Source organism: Rhagoletis pomonella, unplaced genomic scaffold (assembly GCF_013731165.1).
Source record: "Rhagoletis pomonella isolate Grant_MI unplaced genomic scaffold, Rhpom_1.0 Rhpom_scaffold_00009, whole genome shotgun sequence".
In the NCBI taxonomy this organism is placed as follows: domain Eukaryota; kingdom Metazoa; phylum Arthropoda; class Insecta; order Diptera; family Tephritidae; genus Rhagoletis; species Rhagoletis pomonella.
Window position 1 is genome coordinate 32,313,129 of NW_023458563.1, and position 25,429 is coordinate 32,338,557.

Below are 25,429 nucleotides of genomic sequence, written 5' to 3' on the forward strand. Positions count from 1 at the left end.
ATGCGCGTGTTGACAAAAACTCACCACCGCATGGCACAGACGTTGCCAACCCCCCAAATTTTTTGCCATGGGAGCATGACCCACCGGCAAGTCTGCTCCGTATACTACTGGTCCGCGCCGGCATAGAACAAAATCCCGGGCCCTGGATCTGTAGTGTTTGCCACCGCAACATACACCACTCCTCAACCTCTGTCCGCTGCAACCGCTGCAACGCCTGGTGCCATCTAAAGGCATGCTCAGGGCTTCGGCACCACAGGGAGTGGAGTAACAATTTTGTTGCATCGTGCTGCAACAACCAACAAACCTGTAACTCCACACAGCCAACATCCGCCCAACCATCAACCAGTGGACCAACCACAAGCACACAACACAGGACATCCACCCAGGACAGATGGTTCTGCAGCGTTTGCACCAACCTGATAAGGCGCAACACAACATCGGTTAGGTGCAACGCATGCAACAATTGGTGCCACCTAAAGCGATGCTCAGGCCTAACGCACCACCGTGAATGGAGTACTGGCTTCATTGCAGCCTGTTGCCCAGCCGCACCACAACACCCCGTGCCAACGCCACCAACAACACACACGCTGACGCAAACACCAACCCCACCACCGGTCGCGACACCTGCGGCTAACCCACCCGGTCGGGGACCAGCACGTCAGGCCCTACAGGCACCTCAGGCACAACCACCAGCACAGGCAGCGCGCCAGTACTCGCTCACCCCACGCGTAACCATCATAAGGCCACAATCCATCAAGCTGTTGCAGTTCAATTTCAACGGACTACAAAGTAAGATCGCTGAGATAGTCGGTTTCATGAGAAGGCATAAAATCTCAGTCGCGGCGATCCAGGAGACCAAACTCCACTCCGGCTCGAGCCTTCAGAGCCAGGACGAGTTCAACGTACTCCGAAGAGACCGCCCCCGTGGCGCCGGATGCGGCATTGCCTTCATATTGCATAACGCGGTTCAATACCGGCTCATTACCCCCCGAACTGACTCCAACGATACATTCATTGAATGTCAAGGCTTGGCCATCAAGTCGGGGGATACGGAGCTGGAGATCGTCAATGTATACATACCACCCGCCACCAGTTGCTCAGCTGGATACCACCCTAACATAAGTGCGCTATTAGAGGGTGTGAACCGGGTAGTGCTAGGCGACTTCAATGCGCACCACGAACTCTGGCACTCCAATCTGGGCAATGACCAGCGGGGTACAATGCTCGCTGAGCAAATTGACGACTCCACGTTCTGCACTGTGAATGATGATGCCCCCACCAGGGTCGCGGGTGACTGCTGTAGCTCGCCAGATATAACTATAGCAAGCGGGGGTCTGATAAACTGCATTGGATGGCAACCAGTGCTCACGCTCGCATTAGACCACCTGCCCATAGTAGTCGCCATAGACCAGCCAAGAGATTTTATGACATCCGAGAACCCAACATTCATGAACACACGGAAGGCGAACTGGGACGGTTTCACGGAATTCACAGATCGCAAATTCAATGCTCTTCCTCTACCATCATGCGCGCGCGAAGCAGAGCGCAATATCCGCAGGATCATCAACGCAGCAGCCGCTCGCTTCATACCAGCCGGCCGGATCGTCAAAATCCGCCCAGGATTCCCCACTGAAGCGGCGGGACTCGCAGACGAGCGTGATCGAATCCGCCAGGCTAATCCAGGAGATCCCCGTATAAGAGATCTTAATAGGGACATTAGAAACCTGGTCAACGAACACAAGCGGAACAAATGGAATGAGCATTTAAAAACCTGCAACCTCTCAAGCGGAGCCAGCAAACTGTGGTCCACAGTCAAGTCCCTCTCCAATCCGACGAAGCGTAGGGACAATGTCGCTCTCACCTTCGGCACCATCACCACGTCGGATCCGCGGTTGTGCGCGCGCTTCTTTAGCCGGCAACTCATTGCACACCCAGAGAGAGACAAAACCCGCCGCAGCGTGCTACGTAAAGCACACAAACTCCGCCCCCGAGACACACCACAGTGCTTCACCACCGAAGAGACGCAGGCAGCTGTCAACCACGCCAAGTCATCGAAGGCGTTAGGCCCAGACGGAATTTCCATGCAGATGCTGAAAAAGCTAGGACCTGCGGGAGTCGAGTATATGACCGCCGCTTTCAACTTGTCACTGTCCACCCTGATCATCCCCGAGATGTGGAAAATGGGTAGGATCATTCCCCTCCTTAAGCCAGGGAAGAAGGCGGACGCAGGAGACTCGTACAGACCCATCTCCCTCCTATCCCCAGTGGCAAAAACCATGGAAGCACTACTCCTCCCCAACCTGACGAAGCATCTGAAGCTAGCCGAACACCAACATGGATTCCGGAAAATGCACAGCACGACAACAGCATTAAACACCATTACCACACAGATTAGCGAGGGTCTGAACCAACGTCGACCCTGTGATAGGACGGTCCTAGTCGCTGTGGACCTGTCGAAGGCTTTCGACACGGTGAACCACGCGACCCTCTGCCAAGACATCCTGGACTCGTCGCTTCCAGCTCGGACGAAACGGTGGATAACCAGCTATCTGTGTGGTCGTCAGTCATCGGTCGAATTCCGAAACGGCAAGTCTAAGCCGCGTAGAATTAAACAGGGGGTCCCCCAAGGCGGCGTACTCTCCCCGACACTGTTTAATCTTTACATGGCCAAACTCCCTCCGCCGCCAGCAGGAGTAAACTTGGTAAGCTACGCCGATGACTGCACAATAATGGCAACTGGCCCCAAAATAGACAGACTTTGCGAACAAATAACCGACTATCTCACCGATCTTTCCAACTTCTTCACTGCAAGGAGCCTCCAAATCTCCGCCGCAAAATCCAGCGCCACACTTTTTACAACCTGGACCAAGGAGGTGGGGCTAGAACTGGACGTCTTCGTCGATGGCGCCAAAATACCGACGACTAACCACCCTAAAATCCTAGGAGTGACGTTCGATAACCTCTTCTCCTTCTCCGCGCACGCCACAGCCACATGCAACAAACTCCGAGCCAGGAACAACGTCCTCAAATCGCTAGCCGGCAGCACCTGGGGAGCCAATAAAGAAACCCTGCTCGCGACCTACAAGGCAATCGGCCGGTCAGTGGCTAACTACGCGGCACCAGTGTGGATGGCGGGGACAAGCGACACCCAATGGAGGAACCTCCAAACCTGCCAGAATGCTGCTCTACGTACGGCTACAGGTTGTCATCTCATGTCGTCCGAGCATCACCTCCATGAAGAAAGCCAGATGCTGGCGGTGAAAGAGCACAACACCATGCTGTCGAAGCAATACCTCGTAGGCTGTCACCGAGGGAATCACCCCAACAATGCCTTGCTTCGTAACGAACCGCCCCCACGACACGTGAGACGACACCTGCACGACTGGAAAGCGGACATTGAGCCGTACGTAGACCATCCATTCGACGCAGCAACATACAGAGCGGCGCTCAACAGCCTACACAGCGATGCGGTCAGAACGAGCCTCAGTACGCGCAATGACAACATCGTCTTGGGCGGTCGACCGCCGCCCATAGATTCAGAAGAAATAGAGCTGCCGAGAGAGACCAGGTGTACCCTAGCATAACTCCGTTCTGGGTGGTGTCACCGACTCAACAGCTACCTCTCTCGGCTGAACACACAAGTGGCAAACACATGCCCTGCATGTGGGCAAGGTCCCCACGACACCCAGCACCTCTTCACGTGCACCTCCAACCCTACGACCCTGACACCAGAAGCGCTCTGGACCGCGCCTATCGACGCAGCCCGCTTTCTCGGCCTCAGGCTCACAGAGTCGGAGGATGAAGACGACGACACATGACAAATCTGGGGGGTTGAGCACTGCTGCTACAACAACAACAACAGACGTTGCCGTTGCTTCTCTCTCTCTCTTTCAACAGTAAATTTAATATGCTGCTACGTACGTCAAGCTACGTTTACGCTACGTCGCTGACTAACTGCGCTTTAAAGGCCCGTAAATCTTCCCCAAAATCTTTCTCTCAAACACTCCAAGAGCCGCCTCATCGGATGTTGTCATTGTCCATGCTACTGCGCCATATACTAGCACGGGCATGATGAGTGACTTATAGAGCGTAGTTTTCGTACGTCGAGAGAGGACTTTACTCCTGAATTTCCTACTCAGTCCAAAGTAGCACTTGTTGGCAAGAGTGATTCTGCGTTGGATTTCAATGCTGACATTATTACCGGTGTTAATGCTGGTTCCCAAGTAAACGAAATTCTCTACTTTCTCGAAATTGTAACTGTCAACAGTGACGTGGGTGCCAAGGCGCGAATGTGCTCACTGACTGTTGATGACAGGAGATTTTTTATTTATTTATTTATTTATTTATTCTTGTCTTGTCCTCGTTTACCACCAGACCCATTCGCTTTGCTTCCCTATCCAACTTGGAAAAGGCAGAACAGACTTCGTGGTTTTTGTTACCGATGATGTCGATGTCATCGGCATAAGCCAGCATTTGCACGCTCTTGTAGTAAATTGTTCCTGAGCGGTTCAGTTCTGCAGCTCTTATTATCTTCTCCAGCAACAGACTAAAGAAGTCACATGAAAGGGGGTCGCCCTGTCTGAAACCCCGTTTTGTGGCGAACGGCTCGGAGAGATCTTTCCCAATTCTGACAGAGCTGGTGGTATTACTCAACGTCATTTTACACAGCCGTATGAGTTTTGAGGGGTGCCAAATTCAGACATAGCGGCGTATAGGCAACTCATTTCAGTGCTGTCAAAGGCGGCTTTAAAGTCGACAAATAGGTGGTGAGCGTCGATCATTTTCTCGCGGGTCTTTTCCAAGATTTGGCGTATTGTGAATACCTGGTTTATGGTGGATTTGCCAGGTCTAAAGCCACATTGATAAGGCCCAATCAGTTCATATGCTTAGAATGCTGATCCCGCGTTAGTTGGGGCGAATGGCGGGGTCACCTTTCCTGTGAATTGGGCAGAGCACACTTAAATTCCAGTCGTCGGACATGCGTTCATCTGACCATATTCTGCACAAGAGTTGATGCATGCACCTTATCAACTCCTCGCCGCCGTATTTGAATAGCTCAGCTGGCAGGCTGTCAGCTCCAGCAGCTTTGTTGTTTTTCAGCCGCGTTATTGCTATACGTACCTCGTCATAATCAGGCGGTGGAACGTCGACTCCGTCATCATCGACTGCGGGCTCGGGTTCTTCTTCTCCACAACTTTCCGTGCTGCTACCACTTAGTAGGGCGGAAGAGTGTTCCCTCCATAATTTAAGTACGCTCTGGACATCAGTTACTAGGTCGCCATTATTGTTCTTACAGGAGTATGTCCCGGTCTTGAAACCTTCCGTAAGTCGCCTAACTCTCTGGTAAAATTTTGGGGCATTCTTCCTGTCGGCCAGCATTTCAAGCTCTTCGCACTCACGTATTTCGGCCTTTCTCTTCTTGTTGCGGCAAACACGTCTCGCTTCCCTCTTCAGATCCCTATAGCGGTCCCACATAGTGCGCGTTGTGCCCGATCGCAGCGTAGCCCTGTAGGCGGCATCTCTTTTCTCTGCAGCTTCCTGACACTCCTCATCGTACCAGTTGTTCTTTCGGGCTCGCTGAAATCCGACTACTTCTTCGGCGGCGGTACTTAATGAGCGGGAAATGTGGTTCCACTGCTCGCATCATGGTTGCCACTCGCCAACATTTTTTTCTACCAAAATCCCTTAAGAAAAGTTACCAAAAGTTACCAAATCTTCTCTACCAAAATCTTCACTTCTTCACTGAGAAAAAAATTTACTGAATAATAAATTTCATTTCATAACAAATATATATGTACTTACAGATAAAGTATCAAGATTGAAAATGCTATTGACAATTATAATAATTATTTTTATTAGAAAATATTTTTCTATCAATTAATTACTGCATGTGCCGTTATTCTCATTTTTGTTGTTGGTGTTTCCGACAGTGTAGGAGTATGATGTAATGTGGAACGATTTTCCATCATCCCTTGTGAAATTTGGTTTGGAGACAAACCGGTTTCGGCGTCGTGCCATTTTCAGTGTAATTTTTCGTTCGGAATGTGCCGATACTTGGACCTGCCACTCACGGAATAATAGCACCGGCACACAAAAAAGTGGCGGGTGCTTTTAACCGTTCATTTGACTGGTACGAAATTTCGAGTAAATTGCGAAAATTGCAAATTTTTTTGCTATTTTTTCGGTTCTTCATAATTTACTGTACGTCGAAATATATGTCGGTAGGTGTCGAAATGCATGTCAGTAGATGGGTCTGGTAAAAAGCACGCGACATTTTTTTTTTGCCGGAATAATCAAAACGATTTATGGACCTTACCGAGAGTTGCCAGATGGCCGGTATTAAAATGTGAGAGGGTAGAATTCAAAATTTATCGCAAAAATTTGAAAGTTGTTTTAAAAGTGCAGCCCTTGGTGCTGCCACTGTATTTTAAATATTTCCAGTAATCGAATATGAAATGACTCTAATTTAATCAAAGTAATTTTGTAAAAGTATCAGCAGTGCCGCCACTGAAACTCGAAGGGTTTTTATAATTACGCTCATTCAAAACATAATTCATTTCTTTCTAGTAATGCAAATAGATGTTTAGTTGCAAAAGTTACCAAAATGAAATAAAAGTTACCAAGTTACCAAACCGTTTAAAAGTTACCAATTTTGGTAGAAAGTTTCCAATTGTGGCAACCATGGCTCGCATATGTCGGTTTGTTGAAGAGTGCTCTCTGAGAGCAGGTGTGAGAGTCGAGTAGCGAAAGCACTGGCTGTCTGTTGTGATTGCAGCTTTTCGACGATAAGCTTTCCTTGCATATTGGGTCGCACATTTTTTGCTGCACAGAGGCGGATGCGTATCTTGGCTGTAACAAGATAGCTGTCCGATTCGAATTTTGGACCTCGGAGTGTGCGTACGTCTAAAACACTGGAAGCGTGCCTTCCGTCTATCACAACATGATCGATTTGGTTTCTCGTTTTTCGACCCGGAGACAGCCACGTAGCTTGATGTCATATATATACTAGGGATGCCAATCGGTGCCCGGTGTTTTTCACGTACCGGACGTTGTTTGCATTAATCCCGGGATCCCGAAAATTTTGAAATATCGAATTGATAGTAAGAATTTGTTTATGACTTTTGAAGTATGATTTTTGTAAAATGCCGCTTTGACTGCGTCGGAGCCTTATGTGAAGAAGATTTCAATGAATTTACTCATAGCGTCGCTAATGTAACAGAGAGTTTTAAGGAAAAGTTAGATAATTTTTTAGATCAATCTACTCAAAACTTCCTCTAATCGAAAAACTTATAATTTGATCGACGTGCTGGTAAAAGAAGTTCAAATATTTTGTAATGGAGGAGATAGGGGTCATTATCTTCAAATGGATTATGTCTACCTTTTGACAGTTCAGCCTAAAAGTGTTGATGCCGAAATATGTTTTTCATCAGTAGGTTTTGTATGTAAAAACTGCAGGTCAAGCTTAGAAGACTCCGCTTTGAATGCTTTGCTGCTCTTACGAAAACATTTTAAGTGCAATAATAACAACACCGGCAAAAAAGGGGTTTGTGTTTTTAACCAGACCAAACTACCAACATATATTTCGACCCGCTGAATCCGATTCTGAGATCCGTTTGACTCGTACACCCTCAAAATTTCTAGTAAATTGCGAAAAAAATGGCAAAAAATTCTCCATTCGCCATTTCTCTATAGAGAAGAATAAACATGTTTAGAGAAATTGTTTTTGTATATTTATGTTTTATGTTTTTTTCAAAAGTACCTGGTATTTACATTATTATTTCATTCAATCACATGGTTTTTTAAATACAATTAAAAAAATGTTTTACTTTAAAATTTGTCTGATTTAATAGATATCTCTAGCGTAGAGTGCAAAGTTGCTAAGTCCCAATTTAAAAATTGTACAGGAGAGGAAAAAACTTCGTATAGCCATTTTCTTCAAGTATTTCGCAAAACTTGGAATACAACATTTTGCCTGTTTAAAGCAAAGAAAACTCCATACGAATCGGAGGGATTCGATATTTGTTAAAAGATTTCGAACTTTTTTGGCCTTATCGAATTTTCGGAGCTTTTTTTGGCATTAGAAAATTTTCCTTTCATTGAATATAAACGAGAAAACATAAAACAAGGACCTTTACCCTTTTCGAAACGGTGCAATTTTAATTTATTTAGCCTCCTATATCAAAATATGATTTTTCATTAAAAGTGGAGTTAGCAACTTTTCACTCTAAGCTAGCGATATATGAGTTTAACAATCAGTTTATCGTAAATTTTAAATAGTTTTATTTTATGGTATGTTTAAATGCTTTCAGATATTGAATTTTTACTCATATTCATAAAATTTATGACTCAATTTGAATCCCTATTACCTAAAAATTACCTAAAAAGTATCCCGAAACCCGGGATCCCAATTTTCCTGATATTTCGGCATCCCTAATATATACTATAAGATAATTTGGTTATTTATGTGTGTATGTGTTGCGGTTTCTTGTTTTTTATTGTTTTTGGAGACTATTTAATAACATACCTTCGTTCCAAGGTTCCTATTCCCACTAATATGCTTTTTTTTGCGCGCTTGCCATTTGTAAATTTCTTTTTACACTGAAGGAATAGGCGACGGTGTTGGCGCATAGATATCAGAAATATATGTAGTTCATTCAGAGACTGTTAATCACTAGTCCCCTTATAATTTGGTGTAATGGAATGAGAGAAAATGGTTTGTTAAGTGAAAGCCAGTCAAAGCAGACAATTGCGCCGAATAATGCTATGACAGCGAAAGAAAAGCCGCGCAAAAAGTATGTGCAAAAAAAAAATTTCAAGAGCAGCCAGTAAAATATATGTTTTTTAATTTCAATATGAAAATTTTAAACCTAATAAAAATCCACATCAAATCCCCACATCCACAAACGAGAAAATCTATTCCCAATTGGTTTCAGGAATTCCCGAAATGGGGCGAAATCCCCACATCTGGCACGAAGTACTTCCCAACAGAATTAAATTTATTTAAATTTTGTCAACTAATTTCATCTACAGATGGGAAAGAATGGAAATAAAGCAAAACTCAGATTTTAGTATTATTTCCCATTTAAAAGTGAGGTAAAGCAAATTTTCCTTATTGCCTATTTGCGTCAACTAAATAAATTTTTGTCACACATGATTAAGTAATAGTTACCTTATTGGTAATAGTTACCAAATCTTGTGTTGAGAGAAACACATTAGGTAATCAATTTTCTCAGTGTAACGTTCTATTTGTATTTGGAATGCAACATCCAGATGGTTTAAAACTCAAAAAGTTTCTCTTGCATCCACCAACTGGACCCGATTACCAATGTAACGCAATTGAGAAAATTAGCTTGGAACGTAGGTACGGCGACATGAACTTACTAATTGGAAATTCAAATGTTATACCATAACTAGGAGACCCTGGGAACTTCGTCCCAAAATTAATTTTTTGTATTGAAACATTTTGGTCCAACATTTTCACCAACAGTTCACGTTCATGATTGTCAGTGACGCATTTATCTGCTAATATTACGGTTTGCTGGTTGTCAGAACGCATATTTCCATTGCCATCTTAATGACCTAGCAAAAGTGTATATGCATACAAAGATACGTAATAGCTTCAGTGCGTTTGAAAGGCGCTACTCCCCTTTTAAAATAGCCCCAATTTTCACTAAGAGTATGGGATTGATTTTATATATCTCCATACCATGTTCGAGTACTCAACCATGAACACTTCCGGAGATATGCAGGATGAAAAATCCGGTTTGTATAAGAGGTGCACGCGCCTTTTTCCAATAGCCCCAATTTTTCTTCTTGACATGCGATTGATTTTATATATCTTGTACATACCAAGTTCCAGTACTCTACCATGAACACTTCCAGAGATACGCAGTATGAAAAATCCTGTTTCTATGGAAGGTGCCACGCCCCTCTTTCCAATAGCCCCAATTGTTCTTCATGACTGTGCGATTGATTTTATGTGTCTCGTACATATCAAGTTCCAGTACTCTACCATGAACACTTGCAGAGATATGCAGTGTGAAAAATTTGGTTTGTATGTGCCATGCCCCCTTCACTTAACGGTATGAAACATACTTTACAACCTATTATCATACCTACCGAATATATGTAGACAAAAAAAAATCATTCAAATCGGTCTAGCCGTTTCGGAAGTGTTCGACCGCAAACACCGTGACACTATACGTTTATATGTTAGATTTTTCACACAAAAATACTAAAAATTTTAAAAGAAAAAAATAGAGAACATTTTTTTAGGATAGAGACACCCTAATCGTTAAATTCCAGTACCAGAAGTATGCAGTATGAAAAATTCGGTTTGTATGGGAGGTGCCACGCTCCTTTTTCCAATGGCCATCATTTTTCTTCCTTACCAAGTGGTTGATTTCATATATCTCCATACCAAGTTTCAGTACTCTAGCACGAACAATTCCAGAGATATGCAGTATGAAAAATTCGGTTTGTATGGGAGGTGCCACTCCCCATTTTCCAATAACCGCAATTTTTCTCCATGAGTATGCGTTTGTTTTCGTATATCTCCATACCATGTTCGAGTACTCTACCATGAACACTTCCGGAGATATGCAGTATGAAAAACTCGGTTTGTATAGAAGATGCCTCGCTCCCTTTTCCAAAAACCACTATTTTTCTCCATGAGTATGCAATTTTTGTCGTATATCTCCATATTATGTTTGAGTACTTTACCATGAACACTTTCAGAGATATGTCGTGTGAAAAATTCGGTTTATATGGGAGGTGAAACGTCCCCTGCACCTAGCGGTATGAAATATACTTTACATCCGATTCTCATACCTACCATATATGCACAAAAAGATTCATAAAGATCGGTCGATCCGTTTCGAAGTTCGACCACAAACACCGTTACACAAGATTTGTATATACCATAATGTAATTTAGTGGTTAGCAGTCAAAGCAACATCACGAAAAACATAGAAATGTCGCCCCTCGGCAGGTAAACATCCATGTGTTTTTCTGCCATGAAAAACAGCTTCTAATAAAAATACAATCGCCGTTCGGAGTCAGCGTAAAACTGTAGGTCCCTCCCCTTCGTGTGACAACATCAAGGCCACAAATCGGAGAAGAAGCTCGGCCAAACACTAACATACGTGTAAGCGCCAATCTGTTATTAATAATCATAATAACAGCTCTTCCAATATATCGAAATCTATGTTTTTTTGTGTCATAGCATATTGGAAAAATTTTTGAAGATCCATAAATGCAGTTTTATTTGCTCAATTATGTTACATACATACTGTACATAGTTTTAGTATTAATTTATATTACTGTATTTCGAACTTTATTCCCTTAAAAAAGTCAATTGTGCGCAATAAGCCTCCGTGGTTCAACTCGAGGTTATGCCATTTAAAAATCTTAAAAATAAAGCATATTAAAAATTTAAGGAATCCAAGAGCGAGGTTGAGAATTTATATTTAATTAAACTGAAGAAAGAGTATGATTATTTGCATATTTTTTTATTTAATCGATACATTTCCACTGTGAAATCTAATCTCAAGAGTAATCCGAAGAAATTTTGGGTTTATATAAATAACAAACGTAAAACCAATGGATTCCCATCCTGACTTGAATATGAGGGAGAGATATCTGAAAATACTTTGGAAACTTGTAATTTATTCGCGAAGTTCTTTCAAGAAGTTTATGAGAAATTCAATGAGATATCCGACACACGCTCTGCTTTATTCTATCCTGCAGTGAAATTTAATTCAATAACTAGCTTTAAAATTTCCTCTAAAGACGTCTCTCTGGCAATCTCCAATCTGAAATCCAGCACTAGTCCTGACCTGGAAGGCTTGGCTCCAGTATGTTTAAAGATAATTTCTCGTTATTTAGTGGTTGCCCTAAACATGGTATTTTCCTAGATTGCTGGAAACTTTGCACAATTACACCAATATTTAAGTCAGGTGATCGAAACAACATTATCAACTATAGGCCAAATGTTAAACAAAGCACACTCGCTAAAATCGTTGGTAATATTTTAAATATTAAACTTTTTAAACATGCTAAAGATCACTTTAGCCGATTTCAAAACGGGTTTATTTCTGGTAGACCCGCATGAACTAATCGTTTAATTATGGCGAATCAAATTGTTAAGACCCTTGAGCAAAAATATCAACTGGATGTCATATACACTGACTTCTATAAGGCGTTTGACAAAGTCAACCATCTCATTCTTTTACGCAAGCTCTATGTACTCGTATACGGGATTAGAGGCACACTTTTGAAATTTTTCGAAAATTTTTTAGTTGGGCGGAAGCTCTTGATTAAAATAGGTGCCACAAAATCTGAAAGTGCCATCAATGCATGGTCCGGAATACCACATGGAACTCACTGTGGACCACTGCTGTTTATATTGTTCATGAATGCATTACCGCAACACTTCAAATTTTCTAAATGCTTAATATTCGCAGATGATGTCAAAGTTTATCTGCCGATACGACATTTAACTGATTGCCTTAATCTGCAATCTGCTCTTGTTATGTTTCAGCAGTGGTGTTCCGCTAATCATTTGTCCCTTAACACAAAGATATGTGGTTTCATACACCAAAACTTCCAATCATATTATATATGACTACTCCATAAATTTTGTTATTTTGAGTCGCACTGTTGAAATTAAGGATCTTCGAGTGATTTTTTATACGAAGTTTACTTTTAATAAACATGTCGACTATGTTGTTTCTGGAATTCAAGGATCCCTGCACATCAAAGTCCTTGTTCTACTCATTAGTTAGGAGCCACCTTCACTATTGTTGTCTGGTGTAGAACCCCTACTATTCGTCGGATATTAATAAAATTTAAAGAGCCCAAAGGACTTGTACTAAGATGGCTTTACTCAAACTAAATTAGCCTAGCGGTTTGCCGCCCTATATTGGAATACGCAAACTCCTTGGCTTACAATCTTTACAAGACCGGAGAACTTACTACGCACTAGTATTAGTTTACAACTTAATGAATCATAAAATTGACTGTGTTGAATTATACAGTCTTTTGAATTTTAATATTTAGTCGCGTGAATTAAGGCTAATCGCTTACTTGTCAAAACGTCTCATAGAACTAATTATGGCTATAACGAGCCAATTGCTGCAATCACAACAGACCAGCCAGTGCTTTCGCTACTCAACTCTCACACCTGCTCTCAGAGAGCACTTTCAACAAATCGACATATGCGAGCGGTGGAACCACATTTCCCGCTCATTAAGTACCGCCGCCGAAGAAGTAGTCGGATTTCAGCGAGCCCGAAAGAACAACTGGTACGATGAAGAGTGTCAGGAAGCTGCAGAGAAAAAAGATGCCGCCTACATGGCCACGCTGCGATTGGGCGCAACGCGCGCTATGTGGGACCGCTATAGGGATATGAAGAGGGAAGCGAGACCTATTTGCCGCAATAAGACGAGAGAGGCCGAAATATGTGAGTGCGAAGAGCTTGAAATGCTGGCCGACAGGAAGAATTCCCGAAAATTTTACCAGAGAGTCAGGCGACTTACGGAAGGTTTAAAGACCGGGGCGTACTCCTGTAAGAACAATAATGGCGACCTAGTAACTGATGTCCAGATCGTACTTAAATTATGGAGGGAGCACTTATCCGCCCTACTGAATGGTAGCAGCACGGAAAGTTGTGGAGAAGAAGAACCCGAGCCCGCAGTCGATGATGACGGAGTCGACGTTCCACCGCCTGATTATGACGAGGTACGTATAGCAATAACGCGGCTGAAAAACAACAAAGCTGCTGGAGCTGACAGCCTGCCAGCTGAGCTATTCAAGAACAACGGCGACTGGAAGTTAAGTGTGCTCTGCCCAATTCATAAGAAATGATTACATTCAAGACCTTTAAGGTATAAGTTCGTTAATTTAGTATTTAAGCCTCTCACATTTTGGCAATAAATTCTTAAAGGAGATTTAATAATTAGTTTTTTGATTCAGTGTTATGACGGGGAATATTAGCTAAGTTATTTCCATTTTTGGGCCTATATTCGAATTAACGAACGAACTAATAAATAATAACAAGTTATAATAATAATAATAATCCCAACGGGGTTTCCCTCCTCTATCGCCCATTCGCACGGGGCGCAGTCCGCATGACGTACGGGACCATTATTTTAAATTTTTGCGCCAAGTCACGAACGGCGGGAGTTTGTTAAGTGTCGAGATCTAAAACTGTTCAGCTACAGAACTAAATTCATCAGCCGATTTTAGGTCTTTATTTTAATGATTCATTTATTGAGACAGTATCGATTTCTTAATGCTGAAAAGCGGATCTGATATATCAAACGTGCTGGAATGAGAGTTGAAATCCTGGCATAAACAACGGAGTGGGTCGTGCAATTCAAAATTAGTTTTACAAGCTTTCAGAAATAAGGTACAAAAGTGTCTTGATACCCGGGAGGGAACATTAAGGCTAACTTCGCCCAGAAGAAGCGGACTTGAAATTGAGCCTGCTAGTAATTGAACTATAAAAATTGTACCAAGCATTTGCCTGCGGCTGGAAAGTGTAGGAAGATTAATAAGTTTTAATCGGCTCGTATAAGGTGAGAATCCCAACGGAAATTTCTTAAAGCAAAAAGTAGGAATTGTTTTTGAATTGATTCTATCTTGTCTGAGTAAATTTGATACCTTGGATTCCACACCACCGAACCGTATTCCAGAATTGGCCCAACTAATGTTGTAAACAGGGTTTTAGTGATATAAGGGTCACAAAACTCTTTTGACCATCGTTTCACAAATGCAAGTACACCTTTAGCCCTGTTGACTATCACATTAATATGAAGATTAAAATTAAGCTTAGGATCCATTGTGATACCAAGGTCCAAAAAATTGTATACCTGTTCCAGGTTATGGTTACCTATTGTATAAGAAGCGGAATGAACAGCTCTTCGCGAGAAGCACATTACTTTACATTTCTTAAGATTTAGCGGCATAAGATTTACTTGAAACCAGTAAGCCATCTAAGCATAGGTTACGAGGTCTTATCGAGCGTATTGTGTGTAAGGCTGAAGCTCACCGTCAATGAACTGGTTGGGCCTTATCAGTGTGGCTTTAGACCTGGCAAATCCACCATAGCGCTACGCCAAATCTTGGAAAAGACCAGCGAGAAAAGGATCGACACTCACCACCTATTTGTCGACTTTAAAGCCGCTTTTGACAGTACTAAAAGGAGTTGCCTATACGCCACTATGTCTGGATTTGGCATCCCCTCAAAACTCATACGGTTGTGTAAAATGACGTTGAGCAATACCATCAGCTCCGTCAGAATTGGGAAAGATCTGTCCGAGCCGTTCGCCACCAAAAGGGGTTTCAGACAGGGCGACTCCCTTTCATGTGACTTCTTTAATCTGATGTTGGAGAAGATAATGCGTGCTGCAGAACTGAACCGCTGAGGAACAATTTACTACAAGAGCGTGCAATTGCTGGCTTATGCCGATGACATCGATATCATCGGTATCAACAACCGCAAAGTCTGTTCTGCCTTTTCCAAGTTGGATAAGAAAGCAAAGCGAATGGGTCTGGTGGTAAATGAGGACAAGACGAAGTATCTCCCGTCATCAAACAAACAGTCAGCACATTCGCGCCTTGACACCCACGTTCCTGTTGACATTTACAATTTCGAGAAAGTAGAGAATTTCGTTTACTTGGGAACCAGCATTAACACCGATAACAATGTCAGCATTGAAATCCAACGCAGAATCCCTCTTGCCAACAAGTGCAACTTTGGATTGAGTAGGTAATTCAGGAGTAAAGTCCTCTCTCGACGTACGAAAACCACGCTCTATAAGTCACTCATCATGCCCGTGCTGGTATATGGCGCCGAAGCATGGACAATGACAACATCCGATGAGGCGGCTCTTGGAGTGTTCGAGAGAAAGATTTTGCGGAAGATTTACGGGCCTTTACGCGTTGGCGATGGCGAGTACCGCAGACGATGGAACGATGAGCTGTATGAGCTTTACAACGGCATGGACATAATGCAGCGAATTAAAATACAGCGGCTCCGCTGGCTTGGCCATGTCGTTCGAATGGACACCGACGCTCCAGCTCTGAAAGTATTCAACACGGAACCCGCTGGTGCTAGCAGAGGAAGAGGGAGGCCCCACTGCGATGGAAAGATCCGGTGGAGAAGGACTTGTCTTCGCTTGGCGTTTCCAATTGGCGTCAATTGGCACTGAAGAGAAACGACTGGCGTGCTTTGCTGAACTCGGCCAAAATCGTTTAGGCGGTTACAGCGCCAAATAAGAAGAAGAAGAAGAGCAAATTGCTAGAAAAATACGTCTAAGTAATAATTATGCGCATCAAGTAGATTTTACAGTCACTTTATCAAAATTTAAGTTATGTTTTAAATTAGAAATAATCTGTAAGGATAACCTGTTGACCGAATAAATAAATAAATAAATAAAAATAAAGAAATTTATTTAGTAATGTTCTAAGAATATCTTAGTGAATCTCAAACTTAGTATGTCTTTTGTAGCTGAGTTGTAAATGCATTTTTCTTTTCAGGAAGGCTGCGCAAAACTATCTCGCATTGGCCAATTAATGCAAAGGCACAAAGCATTGAGCGTAAATTTATCATGCGCATTCAAATGGAATCATGTTAGATATGCCGACGACTGTGTAACTAATATAGTTTTCTGCAATTACAAAGTTAAGCAGCGATACACGCTGAGTTCCCTTCCACCTATTACTAGTGTGCCCGTAATATGTCACACTTTTCCCAGCGACCGATAGAAAACAAGTCAAGCACAACAACGAAAATATTAGCAAACGCACAGATAACAAAAGCTAAGACGAAAACTACAGCAACCACGGCCACTTCATCGAAAGCTAAGACTTCAACTTCGGAGAAAATAAAAATTGGGGGCACAGCAAAAGAATCAGTTACTATCACAATAACATCTTGCAAAAAACCTTCATCGAAATCGTTGCAGCCAACAGAATTAGTTTCCTCGTCGGTATCATTGGAACCAAAACAAATATTGCCCGCAGAAAAAGAAGAAGCAGCTACTCATATTTTTTGCCCACAACATCATCAGCTGACCAAGCCTTCGACATTTATAGATCGGAAACATCGGCGCAAACACAAAAATCCACGATCCTGCTCATCAGATACTGAGGTAATTTGTCCATGTGCTTAATAATATCCATTGTGAATATTTGTAGCATATTAATGTTTTTTTTTCGCAACTAAACACAAAAGGACGCATACTAGAGCTGGGATACTATCCATAGTACCGCCACTCGATAGTTTTCGAAACGGTAGTTGAAAATATCGATAGTATTGATAGTAATATCGTCGTGAGAGGTATTGACTTGAAATGCTAAATTGCTTGAAAATTAAATAATAAATTTATAACATGTATAGATTACTTTGTAAATTAAAGAGATTATATAAATTTGTTTAAAATTGAGTGCATCAAATTAACTTTCTATAATAATAAAATAAACTTATTAATTTATGCGTCTGAATCATATATACATATGTTTGTCCCTTTTGAAGTGCAAAGAAGTGAAATTGTCTATAATAATACATTTCTAATACTACAAAACAAACAAAACAAAAAATATTCGTTTAAATTGACAACTCATACTTATAAAAGTTCAACTGAGATCAAATACGGAGGCGCATATCAAAATCCGGACAAAGGAAATTATTAAAATTTTACTATATTATAAGAAAACGAATAAGTACTGGTCAAAACAATAGCACCACACCATTTTTAGCAGTTTTGACTATTTTTTTTTTGTTTGTTAAGTGTCTACTAATTTTTTATAAAAGTTGTACAAAACATAAAAAACTACAAAATCATTAAAATTTCAAGCTTTTTAATTTGAATTTCTATAAAAATTTTGTTTAAGCGGTTTTATAGCTTATTAAATTTTACTATAACTCAGTGTAAGCTTATAGTTGCTAAAAATTCCAATAACTAAAAATTTTTGTTTGCCGACTGTATTTGGAATTTTCTTGGATGAAAAAAAATTAATGTAATGTAATTAATGTAAAAAAATAGATGGAAAGAGAGAAGTTTCGCTAAAACCGACATCGATAGTTTTCAAAATCGATAGTATCCCAGCTCTAACGCATACAACCCTTTGAACTGTAATATCTCTTTTGATATGTTTTAACTGAATCGACATAATTTTCGAGTAAATCGAAGAAGATGCTTGGGACTTAGAACTTAGAGAATCAAAATTAAACAGACTTCGACGTGTTTGACGTTAAGTTTCGGTTGTTCAATTATAACCAACATCCATTTAAGGGAATTTTTAAGTGATAGCCTATAAGTTACGTTAAATTGCCATAGTCAGACCATAACCCTTTTGTTAGACGTCATTCTTCGCAATTTTCTGACCCGTACATACTTAACACTTTGTTCACTGCTTTGTACGGTCTAAACTGGAATACGCTGCTTTTATCTGGAGACCGTATCATGCTATTCATATCAATCGTTTGGAGAGAGTGCAACAAATATTCCTACGCTTTGCTCTGCACTCCTTACATTTTTCTGAACCGATTCCATCTTACGACTCTCGTTGCCAATTGATTAGTTTATTAACATTAAATAATGGACGATCACTACTGTCTATGTTATTTCTTCTCAACATCGTCTCGGGTAAAATCGATTTAAATAATAGACGTTCAATACTGTCTATGACATTTCTTCTCGACATCGTCTCGGGTAAAATCGACCTCTCGTCCCTTCTTGGGCTGATAGATTTCACCGTGCCGAGTAGAAACCTTCGTCGCTTTGATACTTTTCGTATTGGTTTAAATAAAACGGTTTACAATGCCAATGCCCCCATTATTAGGGCTTTGACTGAGTATAACTGTTCCTCGAAATTTTTAGTCCTTGACTTGTCGGAATCAAACTCAATTATCTACAGTAGATTGAAAAACTATTTATTGTGTAAAAATTTAGAATAGCGTTTATTGTATCTACTCTTAAGTTCATTTAACGTTTTCAATTTGTAGCTAAAATATAACAGTATAGCTTTTAATTTTTCATAATGTCTGTACCATATACAACTCAGTGGCGCACCCAGGTAGGGGAAATTGGGAAAATTTCCCCCCCAAGACTGTGTAACATGTATTTTCATAATATTCAACTGAATATCGTGAAATATCATTACAAGAATATATAACAGCTTTGTCCCATAAGCTACTTGTAGAAAAACTCGAGCAAAGTTCAAACTCTGAGCGTATATCAAAGAAACTCGAAAACTTACTTGCGGAGCGCGTATATGTAACTCGAAGTGACTTCGAGAAGCTTGGGGAACAAACCTGATGAATGGATACTTTTGAAAATTTTAAATCGTGGAAAAAGTGTGTCAAATTTCACTTGAGTTTGAAATAATAGCTGTGTGCTAAGCTCAAAAAATTATGTTATCAGTTTTTCGAATTCACTGAATTTTAAAAATTTTGAAATTATGTACTTAATTTTCAATTTTTAGTTTTTTTGTTACATTTTCGAATTTGTATTATTTTACACAGTTGAAAGTCACAGCAAGTTTGAATATTTTCAGAGGTTCAGAAAGCAACGAAAATTCCAAAATTTTGAATTTTATAATATTATTAAACTTCTTGAAATTTCTTATTTTTAGGATAATTTCCAAAATTTCAAATACTATCGAAATCCGGGAGATTCTAGAAATTTTGGTAAAATGAGAATGTTTTGAAATGTACAAAATTATTGAGATTTTTATATTTTCCAAAATTTTTAGAATTTTATTTATCCTAAAATCCAGCCTAAAATGTTAAAATGTGAAACATCACGAATTGTCAAAAAATTCTTATGTTCATGTACTCGTGTGTAAAAAATAGAAAATTCATAGAATTCTAATAGATATTAAGATTTTTGAAAATTTCCAAAATTGTTCCACTTTTCTGAACATTTCCAAAATTTTGTATTAATATAACAAAGTTTGAGAATTTTGCATTTTTTGAAAATTTTGAAAACATCAACGTCCAAAAATTTTTTGAATCTTCAAGAATTACGAAAATTTTTTAAATTTTCAAAAACGACGAAATATGAAAATGTTTTCAACATTCGAAGACTTAATTTCGTTTGATCAATTTTGTATATTCGACACTTTTACTTAGAAAAAATTTGTTAGAATTCCTACAATTCTCAAAATTTTTGAAAAATAAAAAATTTCTATAAATATGGTATTCATCATTATAGAATTATTGGGATTTACTAAAATTTCTCAAATTCACAAAGTTTTGAAAGTTTAGAAAATTTTGGAATTCCACTCAAGTTATTAAAAAGGGGAAACTTCAAGAAATTAAATACTATCAAAACTCTTAAAATTGTAAATTGCGGTGATTTTTAAATTTATATACACGATATAAAAATGAGGTGTTAAATGAAAGGGATTGGTCTCTAGAAAAGCACCAATATTTTTTATTTGAATAGGGTTGCCACCTGTTAATAAAATTACTATATTTAATCATACTAAGCGTAGGCATCAGTTCTGTGCCGTCACTGCCAAACGAAAAGACTTAGCCTCTATATGCGCAATAATGTATTATTTTTCTAAGTAGGGTTGCCACCTACTAAAAAGTTAAAAAATTTTCGCCGTTCGTTGGATTACAAAGTGAGATACCAAATGAAAGTGCATGGCCTTCGTGTGTACAAAAACTTTATTATATTTTAAGTAGGGTTGGCAAATATTTAAACTTACTATCTTCTATACATAGTATAAAGGAAAGTTGAGATATGTTGACCACGCCGCTAAACGGATTTAGGCGAAATTTTTTAAGTGTAATCTGTATTGATAGGAATATTATCTTTAGTACTTTGAGTTCCTATAGGGTGGCCAGCTGTCTAAAAAAATTATAAGACCTGCACTGTTCGTTGGATTATGAGATGTGAGGTGTCAAATAAAATGGCTCGGCTCTTTGATGTTCAATAATGTATTACTTTTTGAGCAGGGTTGCGACCTATTTGAAAATTACTATTTCATTCGAAGTATTCATACCATAATACAAAAGTGAGATGTGAAGTGAAAAGGCTTGGCCTCCAGATGTTCAATAATATAATATTTTTTGAGTAGTGTTGTCTAAAAATAATAAAATTTTCATAGTTCATGGACTAAAAATTGAGGTATCAAGTGAAAGAATATGGTCTCCGGATAAGTTTTTATTTTTTTAATGGGGCTGCCACCTATTTAAAAATTAAACCTAACATATAATACGTGAAGGCGCTCTTTCTTAAACATTTTTTTTTTTTTTTTGTTAGGTGCTGTATTCAAAAAAGCGTAAGGAGCTGATCCTTTTTTTGTTTGCATATGTAAACATGTATATACATAGGCTACATTTGTTGGGATTTCAGTGAGAGACAGAATTTAAAAATCAGCTGTGCCTACTTTGATGTTTTTATTTCATTAGGTTCACGTACATATGTACAAGTACTTTAGTATCTACATGTGTATGCATGTGCATAAACCCACTATAATTGTTCTTAAGCGTTCATTCAAAAATATTTGAAACACAAAATTCAAATAAAATACGCCTACTTCAATTTTTTGTTTAGTTTCTTCGCCTATTTCTTTCCTCTTCTCTCCCTCGCTAATTTGAATATAAGTATGTACATCTATACATAGTATAAAGGAAAGTCGAGATTCTTGGTTTGCTGTAACCTCGAAAACTGGGATGTTTTGAATTGGATATACCTAGTACATATCCATCCATACGAAGCGAAGGCCACAAAACAACTAAAGGCATCTGATCATTCACAGTGTCATGGATACGCTCAGCGGCGGATCCAGAATTCCTTTTTATGCGGATTTTGCCGGAACTTTTGGCCCTTATTCTTATTACTTCAAACGAGCAATTCTTTTACATATGTATATGTATATCCAAAGGTTTCTCGGAAACGGCTGTAACGATTTTGATGAGATTTTGTATTCAGATAACGGTTTGCATTTTGCATTTTCAATTTGTTACAAATAAAATGATACCCAAGATTATTAAATAAAAATTATTAAAAAAAAACATTTCAGAAATATTTTTCAATAGGGTTGCCACCTATTTTTTACCTAGAACAATTCAATATGGATATCAAATGAAAGATATTTTTGAGAATTTAAATCCAGAAATATTTTCCATGAGGGTTGCCACGTTTTTTTTGTAATGAAAACTTTTATCTTAGTAATTCCAGCGAGCATATACATATATGTACATATGTATACACACATATACACAAGAATATCGAGGGCTTATATTCAATACCCTCTATCGGCATTTTTCACACAAATGAGATTCTGATATAAAGATCCACCTAAGACTTAACTCTCATCGGTGATGTTAATGTTGACCTTGTATAACGTTTTACAGAAGAATTTACTTTAATTTGCAAAGTCAGAATTAACATCAGTGATGACAGGTAAGTCCCAGATGGGTTCTAACACCACAAAGTTGTTTTTGTGAAAATTGCAGATAGAGGGCATTGATTATAAGCCTTCTTTCGTTAAACACGAGCAGTGATCGGGTAACAATAAGCTGGTGAAGAGAAGCGTTCTTACTACTGAAACTCGATTCCGGAGTAAAAGACTCGAAAAATCGGAGTAAAAACGGAATTTTCGGAGCATGATTAACATTTTTATTTATTTAGTAGTATAAGGAAACGTGTTTACATCTTATGGTACTTTTTCAGTTCATCACATTTTTTTCTATACTTACGCATTATTTACATTCATATATGTATATGTATAAAAGTATATACTACAGGTAGTTTTTCAATTCATCACACATTGGGCTATATACATATTTAAAAACTAAGCAATTGCTTTATCTTAAATTTTCATACCTTTCGCTTAAATTTATTTGAACAAATTGAGTAAAAGGTCTGAAAATTTAAGAAAAAGTATTTGCTTAAGATTTATGTATACGGCCCATTGTGTTTTAATTTTATTGGCACGTAGTGCTTGCAAATCAGCCTAATCTCTAAATAATATAATAATATAACATACTCTGCCAAATTGCTAAAGATACACCTTTCCACACTACTAGATTCGGACTGGGGAGTAGATTTTAAATTTAAAAAAGAAATCGGAGTTAATGTACTCCGATCGGTCGCTGGTGTAGAGACACGAGTTAGTCCGCTAGAGCATGACAGACGAACACTTTTTTAAGTACTCCAATATATCACAAATAGACTATATGGTTAAACGATTTTTGCAGGGGCTGGGCACACTAACACTATCACATTTTGGGCATGTGTTAGTGTATTTTGTCGAGACCCTGCAGAGAAACCGCGGACTAGTGAAACAAATTTCTAGGTCCGTATTAGGTTTTTATTGCCAAAAACGAACTAGTCCGATAGTAACTCGATCCTCACCAGTTCAAAATCTGTGAAAGGTGGTACTTTTAAAAAACTTTCAGTTTTTTCAATAGAAATCTATATCTAAAGCGACGAATTTAGAACTGGTTCGGAACCAAAGAAAAAGGGATGCAGAACGGACTAGATCTTATTTGTCGAATTTAGAACTAGTTCGGAACTATAGAAAAAGGGATGCAGCGGGGACTTGTTTGCTTTACAATTATATGTGTTTGGCGGCTTCTTCGATCAAATACACTTCTATTCTGCACTTCGAAGATGCTTTTTCATAGCTTGGCAATAGAAAACCAAAATTTGTGTTAACATTTTAACACATTGGGAGCGTCTGGAATCAAAGCAATAACAGCGAACACCTCTGCAAACTCAGATACAGCCAAAAGTATGTAAACGTACATTTCTTACAATAGGTCCATTCAATAACTTTTCCAGTAAGTACTTGCAGCGAGAGCGTGAAAGGAAAATAGAAAGTAAAATTGAGAGCAAAAAAAAAATTTCAGAAAAAGTTATTGAACGCAAAACTACCCTGCAGTACGGGGCAGCGACTACAGCAGCCGGATTCCAACTTTCGCTATCGCTAAATTTGATCGCCAAAAATCTCCAAACGAATAGCGGACGCGCCTAACAACACGCAACATCTAGTTGCATGCCCCTCATACTGCCAGATTTGGTTGATTACAGATTGCAGCTATTACTTTTATCTGCTATATACATTTAGGCCCCCCAGATTTTATTAAGAGAATTTTGGCGATGAAAAATTAGCGAAGCGATTGTCAGAATTCCATTGCAGGACTGATGAATCGGTAGCTACCTGGTAAACTCCGTCAATTACCGACAGACTACTTACAGTGAATTTCAGCGATTACTTTTACAAGGCGATGTCCTAGGCGGTAGTCACCATCAGCCCTCTCTGCACTACCGGGAGTTACTAAAGTAGTCACTTTCTTGATTTATGGGCACCCTCTGTCGTAATTTTTCGCTATTCCGACTGGTTCGACCCTGCACTACCATGTGCACTACCACGGGTTAAGAGACTACTACTACTGCTACTTACATACGAGTCGGTGCAGTAGCGGTTCAAAAGTAGGAATTGACACCAGCAGTACTGGAGGGTAGTAAAAACTTGCAACTTACAGGTATATTCTGCGCTGGTAATAAAAAGTTTGTAACCGGTAAGTTCCTGCCAATTTTTAAACTCGTTTCGCATTCTCTGTACTCTTGTAACCGGTAAATTTTGTTACCATCTCATAAGCTGGTAACAAAGTATTGCCCCGTGAAATATGCAATGCCAGAATCTGCACAATTCTTCATAGCTGAATTGCTGAATATTTTAACAGCATTACCAACGAACCAAGAATCGCGGTGACAAGAACTGGTAACATTTTTTGGTAATACAATTTTCCGGTTTTCCGGTTACAAAATCTTCGGTAACGTGCAGAATAGACCTGTTAAGCCATTTTGACACTCTGAAGATTAAGTTTTGGCGCGCAATTTTCTTTTTAATTGGGAATAGTTCCCATCGTCATCAAAATAAAAAAATATACGATAGATTTAAATTTGCCATCCATATTTTCATTTCACTAATTATGTTTCATGAAATCATCCTCTTAAACAGTTTGTTTACATTTAAATTGGAAACATAACCTTACTTTTTGACCCCTTCAAATTCCTGCTAGTAAAATTTTTACTTGCAAGAATTTGCAGCTCTCTCGGGTTGTTATGCTCTCGAATTCGCTCTCTCTTGCAAATATTTTGGGTTATTGAATGCATTTCCAGTAAAAACTTGCAAGTACTAGTAACAATTCGTAACAATTTTTTGATATTGAATGGAAATAATCATTTACGCAAATTTAATTTCAAATTGAAAACACGTTTCTTACAAAATAACTTAAAATCACACACACGGAAGAACCAAAAAGATTGAAAAATAATGATACTTTTTTCTTTCGTCTGTCGATTTCATACTCGTTCGGAACTATCGAAAAAGGGATGCATCGGAGGGCAGTTGACACTTCCTAGGACATCGCCATGTTAAATGCGCCAGTTGCTTG

At 39.5% G+C, this 25,429-nt stretch overlaps 1 protein-coding gene across 10 annotated transcripts in view; it reads left to right on the top strand.

The window, feature by feature from the left end:
* Positions 1-25,429, top strand: part of LOC118745727 (zinc finger protein 2) — a 611,899-nt gene that overhangs the window by 271,804 nt on the left and 314,666 nt on the right. For 9 of the 10 annotated variants that reach the window (XR_004993690.1, XM_036479353.1, XM_036479355.1 and 6 more), the window contains exon 2: positions 16,543-17,156. Coding sequence is in view for 9 of the 10 variants with exons in the window: in XM_036479353.1 (XP_036335246.1) it covers positions 16,743-17,156 (414 nt within the window). In the remaining variant the exon portion in view is untranslated. The remainder of the gene's footprint in view (positions 1-16,542; positions 17,157-25,429) is intronic. The other variant, XM_036479348.1, reaches the window with a different exon arrangement.